The 12469-nt window shown below is 40.0% G+C and overlaps 1 protein-coding gene across 3 annotated transcripts in view; it reads left to right on the top strand.

Annotated features, from left to right (window-relative positions):
• C2CD3 (C2 domain containing 3 centriole elongation regulator) overlaps positions 1-12469 on the top strand; it is a 187621-nt gene that overhangs the window by 111958 nt on the left and 63194 nt on the right. For all 3 annotated transcript variants that reach the window (XM_058305935.2, XM_058305936.1, XM_058305939.2), the window contains exons 23-25: positions 331-933; positions 2251-2583; positions 10567-10705. In XM_058305935.2, coding sequence (XP_058161918.1) covers positions 331-933; positions 2251-2583; positions 10567-10705 — 1075 coding nt within the window. The remainder of the gene's footprint in view (positions 1-330; positions 934-2250; positions 2584-10566; positions 10706-12469) is intronic.

Below are 12469 nucleotides of genomic sequence, written 5' to 3'. Positions count from 1 at the left end.
TAACAACTTTGATAGGCAAGATCAGCATTAATTTTCCCATATGTCAGGTAAGGAAACTGAGTCTGAGAGCTAAATAGCTTACCTAAAGGGAACCACTATTTTGGACTGAGCAAATAAAAAATACACAGGTCTTCTGACTGCTAGCCTTTGTTCTTCCTACCATATTTCACTGCCTTTTGGCGGTCAGAAAAAGCTAAGACTCCATTTTACTGTAGGTACATGTTTTCTGTTCTGTCTTGGACCAAAATGATAGTGGCTTTGGGATGAGGAAAGTTATTTTATTTTTTTATTTTTAAGACAATATTGAAAATCTTTCTTTTTCCCCATTAGGGATCACAGGGTGGTATCCTATAATTTTTCCAGAGGATGGTGTCTTGCCTCACAGTTTAGAACTCATGCAGAAGATTGTCGGTGGTCTGGAGGTTTCAGTTTCCTTTACCCATCCTGGAGACAGAGAGCGGGTATTGGAAGCTGCCGAGTTATTGGGCTGGAATTTCCAGAACAGCCTGACAGATCCTGTCAAGATGAACGAAGAGGAGCCAGCCACTGTCACCATCTCCACCCCACGGCTTTGGCTGCCCATCCATTGTGTGCTGCTTGCCGGCCAAAAGTACATTCATAAGAACACCTATTGCTATCTCCGCTACAAGCTATATGACCGTGAAGGCTTTTGGACCCCTCTCAGGAAACCTAAGGAATCTACAAACAAAAAACAGGTCATGGTTACTTTCAAGGCATCCAAAAGAGCAGAAGTCACTAGGGGCCCATCACTGCTTTGGTACTTCAGGGAGGAGAGACTAGAGATACAAGTGTGGCGGGCATATGGCAATGATAGTGTGGAGAGGCCTCACCAGACGGACAGCTGGATTGGCTCAGCCTACGTGGACATGTCCAGGCTCGGGGAGAGGTCAGCAAGGACACTAACTGTCAGTGGTAAGTGAGGAGCCAGGCTCAGCTCTAGTGGTTTGAGCACCTACTTTGTGTCAAGCACCATGTGAGACACTCTCTCAGACATTTTATTTGGTCTTCCCAGCAATCCTGTGAGAACTCAAGCAAAAATATCCCTTTTTGTTGAGTGATACTAGAGGCAGTATTTAACTTTCCCAATCCTCTCTTTCCCTCAGACTTCTCCACATCCCACTGTGTTAAGCTTTTTATCCTCAAGACCTGCACAAGACATGGCATTGATATGTTTTTTGAATGAGTAAATCAGTCCATCCAATCATCTACCCAACCATTCTTTTATATATTGTTAAGATTCTTGAAGATAAGGGTTTAACTATGTTGCTTTTGGGTAACTTACTATCACTTGCCCTTGTGTTCTGCTTATGATGATCATAATAATTTTACATGTTGGATTTAGAAGAAAACAGGGGAAGCAGACTTGGCCCATTGGATAGGGGATCTGCCTACCACATGGGAGGTCCACGGTTCAAACCCCGGGCCTCCTTGACCTGTGTGGAGCTGGCATAATAAATCTTTAAAAAAATAAAAGAAAACAGGTTACTGAAAAATATCAAAAGACAGGAAAGATTCCATTTTATTGGCATCTATGAATCAATAAACTCCATTTTCCTATTTTGACATAAATCTTTTCTGGAAAGCAAACTTTGAGATTCTGAAGCTGCTTATAAATAAAATCTCATTTTAATTTTCAGCAAGCTAGTAAATTTCAAATCCCTGGGTTAAATCTGCCACTTACTGAAGAGTGATCTTAGACAGGTTCTAAGATACTCATTCTGAAATTCTGGCACATGAAAAACACTCAACAAATATTAATTCCCTTATCCTTCTATCTATCACCACCCCTATTTCCCTTCTGAATAATCTTCAGGGTTACTGCCAGTTTTCCAGAACTTCTTTAGTTGGTGAAACAAGGCTAAATTGAGCACAAGAGTAGCTTTCTGATGCAGAGAAGATCTAGGAGCCTATGGGAATGTAGAAGAGAAGATTTCATCTAATCTTAGACTTACAAGAGGGCCTTAGCATATTAATCCCTTCCACAACAGCCTGCCTGGTAGGCATTTGGCTTTGGCTTCAAATCAAAGACTTCACTACTTTCCATTGTTGAAGGTAGTAGAGATGAGGTAAAACTGCTAGCACTGTGTGCCAATTTCAGTGTCTTTTGCAGATTGGTATATTCAGGCCTATAGGTCTGTCAAAGAAGAGAGGACCTTAAGCACTCTCAGCAAGTATTTCTATCAAGAGTGTTCTTGGTTCCCGGCCTTATTCTCCTCCTTCATCTTGCAGGCGTGTATCCTCTGTTCGGACGAAATTCATCTAACCTCTCAGGAGCTGCTTTGCGAGTTCATGTGGTTTTATCCTCTCTTTCCCCACACCCCGGACCTACTCGTGAACCTGACTCCATGGATGTCAGCAGCCACAGTGAGGATGAGCCTCTTTCCAGAAGGGATGAGATCCAGCTCTCTCCCCCTCATGGCATCCAGAAGTCTCCTCCTGCCCAGGTCCCCTGCAGCAGCCCCACAGCTGAAGTCTGCTCAGCCCAGGAGGACCCTACTGAGTTGGCTGGAACTTTTGCAGTCAGTATCCTGGTAGAAAGAGCAATGCACTTAAGCTTGAAAGGTAAGCTCTGCTTACTTGTATCCAAGAATATATGTCTGGCTCCTCTGGATATTCTGTTTATTCTGCTTTCATTAATATTTCAAATCATGGCAATACCTGTAAGAGATGTTAACCACCTTAATCAATAATTATTATTTTTTTGCCAGCCTGAAGGTGTTAGCACCGTGAAAGTCTTTCTGAGCTTACCGTGGACCTTATCAATTATCTTAATTTTAAATATATTGAATTCCCCAGTCCAAAAACCCAAGTATCAACAAAGATACTTCTCTTTCCCTTATCTACCATCAAATCATCAGGTCCATTCGGTTGTTCTCACTCTTAAATTTCTCTCAAATCTCTTCTTTCTTTTCCATCCCCACCAACTCAGGCCCCCTTCATTATGTACCTACAACCAGGGGGTTCTTAAAACTGGGTCCATAAACCTCCAAAGGGTCCATAGATAAAACTCAGTCAGTGAACCTGGATAGGAAAATAATTACATCTTTATTTTTATTAACCCCTACTTGAAATTTAACATTTCCTCTATTACAAGTGTAGCAATAAACCCTTATTATATTAACAGTACCAGAGTTATTGCCAGTATCTTTGAATATCATTTATACCCATCATTAATTTGAATTAACAGGAGTTATTAAACCTATGTGTTAATAAAGCACATACATTACTGTATTACCAAGTTTTTAGTGTTTTAATAACCTTATGTCAGTGTATTAGATTTCTTTGTAATCTATGTAGTTTACATTATGCATTAATTTTTTATTAGAGCAGTTATAGGTTTACAGAAAAAATAGTTTAAAACAACTTATAAACTCTATTTCAGGAACAGGCCCACAGACCTCACCAGACTACCAAAGGAGTCTGTGGCACAAAGAACCCTTGCCCTACTTTCATTTAGTCTTGTAATCTCTCCTAAATTTTTCTCTTCGACAGCACTCTTCTAAGGGCTTCCTTGACCTAAAGGCCTCCCTCCCATTTGCTTGCCTAACACTTTTACCCTCTTAATCATAACATATATCACATGGTATTAAAATTGTTTGCATGGTTTTCTTCTCCACTAGATTTGAGCTGTTTAAGAGCATGGGCCTTATTCATTCATTTGTCCATTCATTCAGCAACAAAACTTATGTCTCATTTGCTGAGTGCCAGACATTGTCCTTGGTTCTGGGACTGTAGCAATGAACAAAACAGCCAAACATCTTGCTTATATTCTATTAGTAATATATTGAATTCTGTTTCCCCAGCCAATAAATTGTGTGTGTGTAACTTTGAGCAAGTTACTGTTTCTCTGTCTTGAAATCCCCATCTGTAAACAGCTGTGATGAATGGCTGACATGTATGATGGCTATGAAAGCCAGTCATAGCCTTATGAACCAAGAAGTTTGTAGTATAGTCTTTTTTTAAAAAATTTATTTCTCCACACACACCCAATGGTTCTCATCTGCTACTCAGTGTTTGCTCACCTTCTCCAGGAGGCACAGGGAACCGAACTCAGGACCTCCCACATTGGAGGCAAGTGCTCAATGGCCTGAGCCACAGCTGCTCCCCATGGACTGAGGTGTCTGCTGGCTTGTGGCATCTGCTCATTTAGGCATCTGCTCATTGTGGGGTGCGGCACCTAGCTCATTGGAGCAAGTGCCACATTTAATTCATGGCAGTGGGTGCAGCATCTCCTCATCTTCTTTAGGAGATATCGAGACCCAAACCCAGGACCTTCCATATGGTAGGCAGGCAGCCAACTGGTTGAGCTACTTCCATTTCCCAGGATATGTCTTTTGGTTTGGCCTCTCTACTAAGCTCCATCATTTCTGTTTTGGTTTCTATCAGACTATGCTGTATGTCCTTATTGTTTTGGAATAGAAACAAAACTCATACTCAAAGTAACTTTTAGGAGGAACCCTCTGCATTGCAAAAAGCAAAAATACTTTTCAATTAGACAGCAAGTTATGTTTTTTAAATTTAGCTTGGCAAGGTAATTTGACAATAATATATTGAGTATTATCTGTGTGCGTGCCAGATTCTGTTCTAGTTTTCATACATTGATTATCTTGTTTAATCCTTACCACAAGTGGGATTATAGTATAAATAGGTTACAGTACGTACTCATTTTACATATGAGGAAACTGAAGCCAGAAAGGTAAAATGGCCTGAAGTTATACCATTGATAAGCTGCAGAGCCAGAATTAGGATCCAGTGATTTTGGGATCCAAAGTCCATGTTCTTTCCTCTATACTGTTTTGCCTCTCAGGTATTAGATATAACTGTGTTTACCAATTAGCCCTGTCTAGTAGTAGTCTGTAGTTAGTCTAGTGCAGGGTAGGCACGTATTGTATGCATAAGCCTGTGCTAACACTGTAGGAATGGTAGTTCATTTCAGCAAGTGCCAGGCACAGAGTATTCAGTGAAAATGACAGTCTTTGTCTTCTAGGAGCTATTTACTCAGTTTAGGGTACTAGTAGTTACATGGTCATGATGGCCAAAAGAATAATACAATATCTAGTGTTTAGAAGGTTTAGAAAATAGAGAAATTGCATCTTCCTAGAAAATTGGGAGAACTTTTTAGATTGGGTAAGATTTCATTGGAAGCTTCTTCCTTGAGGAAGGGAGTGGTTCCTTAGTGCAGAGCTGCCTGCAGAGGAGTGACAAAAACCAGCTTTGAAACTTTCTCGCTGTGGTCCTGGTTCTGAAAATAAAAGAACGTTTTGAACACTTTAGTTAGAAAAATTTCTGGGGAACCTTCCTTAAAAATCAATTTCAATACTCTTAAGATATATCTATATTAGACAAGACAGGTGCCTCTAGCCGTTTTTTACAAATGAGGCAACTGAGGACCAGAAAGTGTAAAGTGATTTGAAGTAATATAAGTTATACCTCAGTAAAAAAATAAAATCACCTTCAGTATCAGCGGATTCCGGAAGCTCTTTTTGATCTACCCAGGCAGGGTTAGGTGCCCCTTTGGGCTCCCACAGCCCCCTATCTGTTTATGTCTGCCTCCCACAGAGCAAGAATCCAATCTGACTAATCTGGCACAGGGCTTGACACAGGAGTCAGTCAATGTTAGCTTAATAGAAATGAACTAAATTTTTATTAATATACAAATTGAACAATGCTTGAGGGGAAAGCATCCATCCATTCACTCCAGGCCTTATGGGAAGCTTATATTTAGCCAGGGATAACTAAAAAGAACTATTGCAATGGAGAAACCCTGGAGTAGCAGTCTAGAAACCTAGCTGGTTCTTCCAAATGCTAGTGAATCAGGGTGTGATTTAGGCAAACCACTTTGCTCTCCGGTCCTCAGTTGCCTTATTTATAAAATAGGAATAGAAACACTGTATAATTCTCAGGGATGTCATCAGCACAAATTTAGTATAGGAAATCAGTTACAAACCATAAAGTCTTACCCAAATATAAGAGGTTGTTATTTTAATCTCATTGGCACAATTATGCCTTTCTTGATGTACTTTCCAAACTTATGTAAACACAGGAACTTCCAGAAAAAGTCTTGAAGTGGGAAAGCTGGTTTATCTCCAGTCAGGTACAGTGACTGTCTTCTGGACTGCCTCCAGCAATGTTTCATAATTTGACTTTTTCCAGAAATATAACAGGCCCAACTGAATTTTTACCCATAAAGGGAAAGCCAGAAACACCCGCTAGGCCTGTTATCCCAAGCTAATTTCATTATCACCTGTTCTGTTCAAGAAACTAAGGAGGGAAGCAGATGTGGCTCAAGCAATTGGGCTCCTGTCTACCATATATGAGGTCCAGGGTTCGATGCCCAGGGCCTCCTGGTGAGGGCAAGCTGGCTGTGTGGTGAGCTGGCCCACACGGAGTGCTGGCGTGTGTGGAGTGCTGGCCTGCAGAGAGTGCTGCCCCACACAGGAGTACTGCCCTGCACAGGAGTGCTGGCCCATGCAGAGAGCTGGTGCAGCAAGGTAATGCAACAAAAAGAGATGCAGAAGAGAGATTATAAGAGCCACAGCAGACCAGGGAGCTGAGGTGACACAAGAGAATGATTGCCTCTCTCCCATTCCAGAACGTCCTAGGATCGGGTCCTGGAGCCACCTAATGAGAATACAAGCAGACACAGAAGAACAGCCAGCGAATGGACACAGAGAGCAGACAATGGAGGGAGCAGAGAGAAATAAATAAACTAATAAGTGAATCTTAAAAAAAAAAAGCTAAGAAACAGTTTTCCTCCAAATTCAAAATCAGTTTTGTCTCAAGGCCTTCTGCAAGCAAGCTTCATGTATAACAAACCTCATAGGGAAGGGAACATGGTATGAGAGAGGGATCTGAACAGTTCTCTTTGGTATCATCTAGAACAGGGATTCTTAACCTTTTTCACTCCATGGACCCCTTTGCCAATCAGGTGAAATAAATACTACTGCAATTTATTTATTGCAGACATTCGTAAGTGAAGGAAAAGCTAGATTTCAGTTAGAGGTCAAAGAAAATAAAGAAGTTGATTTTTTTTCCATTCAAGCTCCACAGACACCCTGAAATCAAGCAGTCTGCAGACCCATGTTAAAGAACCCCTGATCTAGAATTCAGAAAATTTTATTGTTGCATGTGATTTGAGAACATGTTTTTCGGTTGAGGGAACAGATGTCCAGGGAACCAGAATCATACTAAATAAATAACACTGGGTCCCAGAACCTAGGTGACCTGCCTCTCAGAACAGTAATCGTTCATCTCTGCTGATCTCCCTCATAACCTTCAAGAAGAGAAGTTGCCATAGTCTACTTGTGTTCATTGCAAAGAAACAAGATGTCTTCTCTCTCTTTTCCAACTCTGGCAGCTTTCAGCAGATGGAGGGCAGTAGAGAGTCCACAATCCTGTAAAGGGGCCTAGAGCCCATTCAATGCTAAACCAAGGCCTATATTAAAAATTTGAAGGAATCAAGCATCAACTCTGCATTCAAGAAGCTCTCAGGCTAGCAAGGGAAACACAGGTGCACAGATTATTATAGAATACTATGGTAACTGCTCTGATAAAGGCAGATTAGCCCTCCCTATTTATGACATTCTGTTGGAAAAAAAATCATTGAGAAACTTCACACATACTAAGGAAATTCATATAAATATGAGAGAGAAAGAGAGATGAAAACTTTATCAGGGAAGGTCCAATTGTAAGAAACAGACGGCTCCAGCCATTTTAAGCAGAAAGGAGTTTTATAGAGAATATTAAGTACTTCAAGTCATTGGAAGCACTAGAAGAGTGGGCTTTAAATTAAGCTTTCAGGAGAGATCCACTTTTAAGTCAGAATACAATGTCAGAGCCACAATCCAAAAATACTACTGTCATTACCACAAGGCCTCTGGCACTCAACCAGATAAGGACCAGTCACTGGAGAGGAAAACTCAATGTCTCTATACTCATCCTTGCTTAGAAGCAAAAACAGAAGGAATAGGAAGATATCCTCTGCCTTGGGTCTACAGTCCAAATCTTTTGTGAGGGCATCGAATGGTAGAGGCCAATTTGCATCCATAACCTTAGCTGCAGATAAGTCTGGGAAATGTAGTTTTTACCTTCAAACCTAGACATAAACTAGTAGGTGGGGGTAGATGCTAGACAAGTCAATCCATATTAATACTGTTTAGTTTCACATAAACGAAAACTTTTAAGAAGAGGGCTCATTGTATTAAGTTAATATGAACTTTATACTCTTTACTTTTGTAATGATAATTACTATATTATTAATTTCCATTAACTGTTCTTTGCTTACAGAATTTTATTAAAATCATCTTTCTTAGTCTTTCAAGAATTTGCTTGTAAACTGGTTTTGCCATATTGTAGCCAAAAATTTAAAATTTTTTTCCTCATTAAGTTCTCTATACCTTTAGTGTTTTCTTATTCTAAGACTCTTCTGTGTCCTGGTTCAGCCTTTTTCCAGATCCTGCTTTGTTGGCAACTCTTGCACATGCCTCAGCTCCCTCCTGCCTTGCAGATACCACCAGATTGTACTTTTTCTTCCTCCCCTCTTCAGTTCAGTTCCCTTCTCATTTCCAGTTTCTTTCTTTACTATTTATCCCCAATAAGAGGGACTAAAAATTGTAGTGCCTCCTGGTCTGGTTGTGTACCCTGAGGTACCAGAAGTCACAGATTAAATAGCATGACAAGTCAATTTTGACCAAGATTTGAAGACAAAAATATTGTTTTTAATTTAAGCAAATATCACTGTTTATGGAATATAATATAAAATCGTCATCAATTTTTAAGGTAAAATATCAGCTCGTGTATAAGTGTCATGATTATTGTATCTGTTACAAGGGAGGTGGGAGCTCCTACATCCTAGAGGTTGTTCACTGTTCTCTAGGTTTCTGTTACATTGGTGGAAAAGTTTGAAAAGAATTGATCTACTCACATTTAAATTCTTGTGGTTGAGGAAAGTATATCAAAACACATCTATAATTACTTCTGTTTTCCAAAAAGGAAATTTAAAGTTGGAGAGATCTACCTGCTCAGTGATGATTCTGCCTAAGTCAAGAGAGTCTATCTTTTAAAGGCCACTTAATAATATAAATGTTGCTTGTGGAGAGCAGTAAAATCAGTAGTTCCTGGGTATGAATTCATTCATCAGATTGCTTTCTCTCCACAAGGGAGGTAGTTACTGAAAGGAACAACTAGGTAGAGAAAGAGCATGGTGGAGCCCCAAAGATGAACTCTACCTACAGGGTGTAATAGGAGTGTGGATTTGGGAAACCTTGAACTAGACAGGTAGAAGAAAGACAAACCAGTTAGAGACTATATACAGAACTTGTTCCTATGTATAAAATAAATTATGTTTAAAATACACATTTTCTCCCCTCCCCTCCCCTTCTTCCTCTTCTCCCTCCACCTCCCCCTCCCTTTTCGTTTGTAATCGTTAGAGTCATAGCATTTTAGGACTATAAGGGATTTTTTGGAATATATAGAGACTATAATTATACAGAGTCTCTTACCCAGTGCTATTCAGAAGAGCTCTCTACTATGGCGGAAATGTCCTAAATCTTCTCTGTCCAGTATAGTAACCACTATCCACATGTGGCTATTGAACACTTGAAAATGGGATAGGTGCAACTAAAGAACTAAATTTTCAGTTTAATTTTATTTTAATTAATTTGAAGTTAAATAACCACATGTGGCTAATGGTTATCGTATAGACAGCTCAGAGTAGTATCAAGCCAGCCATCCTCCTAAATGACTTGACTAAGCATCCCACATTTGAAACTTGATGTTGTAAAAATTAACATTATGTGTCATCACCACACACTACCAGTGTTTTACATTCATTAACTCAGTAGAAGCAATATAGGAGATGGCTTAGAGCTTGGACTTTGGAGCCAGCATGCTTGAATTTGACTCAATTCATCAGTTAATTCCTCTATTTAATAAATGTGGGTCTTGAGCAACTAATATAATCTCTCTTACCCATTTTCTCATCTATATAATGGGGTAATAATAATACCGATCTCACAAGGTTGTTATAAGGATTAAATGAGTTAATATATGTAAAGTACTTAGAACAATGCCTGGCACGCATTAAGTGATATATATGTTACCTACTAATATTTCTGTTTCATCCTTACAACATCTTAAGATGTGTTAAGTATATAATAGGTTCTGTTTTACAATTAAAGAAGCTGTGGCCTAAATAGTCCTTGCCCAAGGTCACTCATAATATATGTGGTAGAGTTGACAATTAACCATTTGAATCTAATTCCAAGACTCTTTGAAGTCCAGTCCTATCTTTTGCTTCTTAATCTGGTATTTTCCATCATCCCACAAAGTGCAAGGTAGATAGCACTTCTTACTGGGTAACATTTGTGAACCGGATCTTGAAAGAAGAGTTATGGTATCAGAAAGGTCACTGGAATCACTCTAGCAAAGATCCAAAGATAGAAGAGGGCTGGGAATGACCCCGCTTGTACCTGTTATCACAAGAGTCCTCCAGCACATTCTTTTTGGTACCCTAACATGCAGTCACTTCACTGTATTCTATTTCAGGAACTCCCCTGACAGAGCGGAAAGTATCAATACCCAGTTGTTGTGTATCTTTTACAACATCTGACAGGCCATCTCCTGTATACACCCAAGTGATTGAAAATACAGATTCCCCCATCTGGAATTTTCAACAGCAGTCAAGGTTTGTATTTTCTGATGTGCCATCACTCTTCTAGAATCTGCCTTTTGTTCCATTAGAACAACTCAAGACAGGGAATATAAGAGACACAATATTTGAGCAGACTTGAAAAATGCTTTCCTTAACCAAGCAGTAATTTTGTCCTAGCACTTAGGAATTTACAGCTAGTAGTGGTTTGGAGGTTTTGTTTGTTTTTCTAACTCTGCTTAGTACAGCTCAAAAATTATTCAGTAAGGACCTCTGCTATGCGCAGTTCTGTCTAGGCCCTGGAGAATTAAAGATGATTAAGATAGTCCTTGTTGGGGAGTGGACTTGGCCCAGTGGTTAGGGCGTGTGCCTACCACATGGCAGGTCCGCGGTTCAAACCCTGGGCCTCCTTGACCCGTGTGGAGCTGGCCCACGTGCAGTGCTGGCCCACGTGCAGTGCTGATGCGCACAAGGAATGCTGTGCCACACGGGTGTCCCTGTGTAGGGGAGCCCCATGAGCAAGGAGTGCGCCCCGTAAGGAGAGCCACCCAGCGCGAAAGAAAGTGCAGCCTGCCCAGGAATGGCTCCGCACACATGGAGAGCTGACACAACAAGATGACGCACAAAAAGAAACACAGATTCCTGTGCTGCTGACAACAATAGAAGCGGACAAACACTCAGCAAAATAGACACAGAGAACAGACAACTGGGGCGGGGTGGGGGGGTAGGGAGAAGGGGAGAGAAATAAATAAATAAATCTTTGTTTAAAAAAAAAGATAGCCCTTGTTTTTGAGGAGTCATGGGAAGAATGACCAGTAAAAAATTGTAATGGAGTATGAACATGCTATAATAGAAGTAAAAAGGATGCTACAGAGCTTTGGAAAAGTTTATTTAGGCCAACCTGGGGGTTCAAGGAAGGCTTCCTAAATAAGACACCTCAGCTAAATATTGAAGAATATTAACAAGTTATCTAGATGAAGATGAGTAGGAAGGGTATTCCAGGCACATAGAACTAATCTCAGGAAAGTCTGTGGATTATCCATCCTTGGAAAAGGTTACCGGGCAGTGGAAAGATCCTGGGCTTTAGAACCAGAGACACTTGCCTCCAACACCTTATCTATCAATTACTAGCTGTGTGAATAAGTTACTTAACAACTCTGAGCCTCAGATTCATCATCTGTAGAGTAAAAATAATTTTTACAGGATTGTTGCGAGTTCCAAATTAAATGACATTTACAAAAATTACCTCATAGTTTATAGTAGATACACAACAAATGTTAGATCTTTTTTGGAAAGCTCAAAAAATAGGAGGTGATGCCCTGTCAGTTATGTGTAGCACCACTCAGAGGTAAGATGCTGACATAGGAGACCATTTAATTCTTGTCCGTTAACACAAATCACTACACGGTGTCTGAACTATTTTCTTAAAGCTTTTGAATATTTGAGTCTCAGCAGTTGTTCACATGTTCATTGTTTTATAATTTGAGAAGTTGACATGAGTCAGCAGCTAGAATTACAGTAAAAATTCAGGATTATCTATGGTGAGCTTCTGATATTTATAAAAATTCTAACCATAGTGTCCAGGGTACTTTATCTAAGATATCAAATCTTCCCTGAAAGGCAAGAGATCAGAGAGCTGAATTTCTGAATGAAGGGTGGCTTTTTTTTCCATTCAGAATCCAGTTTTACAAACTTGATTAAAGGACATTAGCAATCTCCTAATTTCATCCTCTCATTTTACAGTTAAGACTGTGTGGCTCAGGAAGTTATATAGTCTTTTGGTAATGTAGGCAGGATTAG

Source organism: Dasypus novemcinctus, chromosome 10 (genome assembly GCF_030445035.2).
Source record: "Dasypus novemcinctus isolate mDasNov1 chromosome 10, mDasNov1.1.hap2, whole genome shotgun sequence".
NCBI classification, from domain to species: Eukaryota; Metazoa; Chordata; class Mammalia; order Cingulata; family Dasypodidae; genus Dasypus; species Dasypus novemcinctus.
This window is presented reverse-complemented; position numbering and strand designations above follow the sequence as displayed.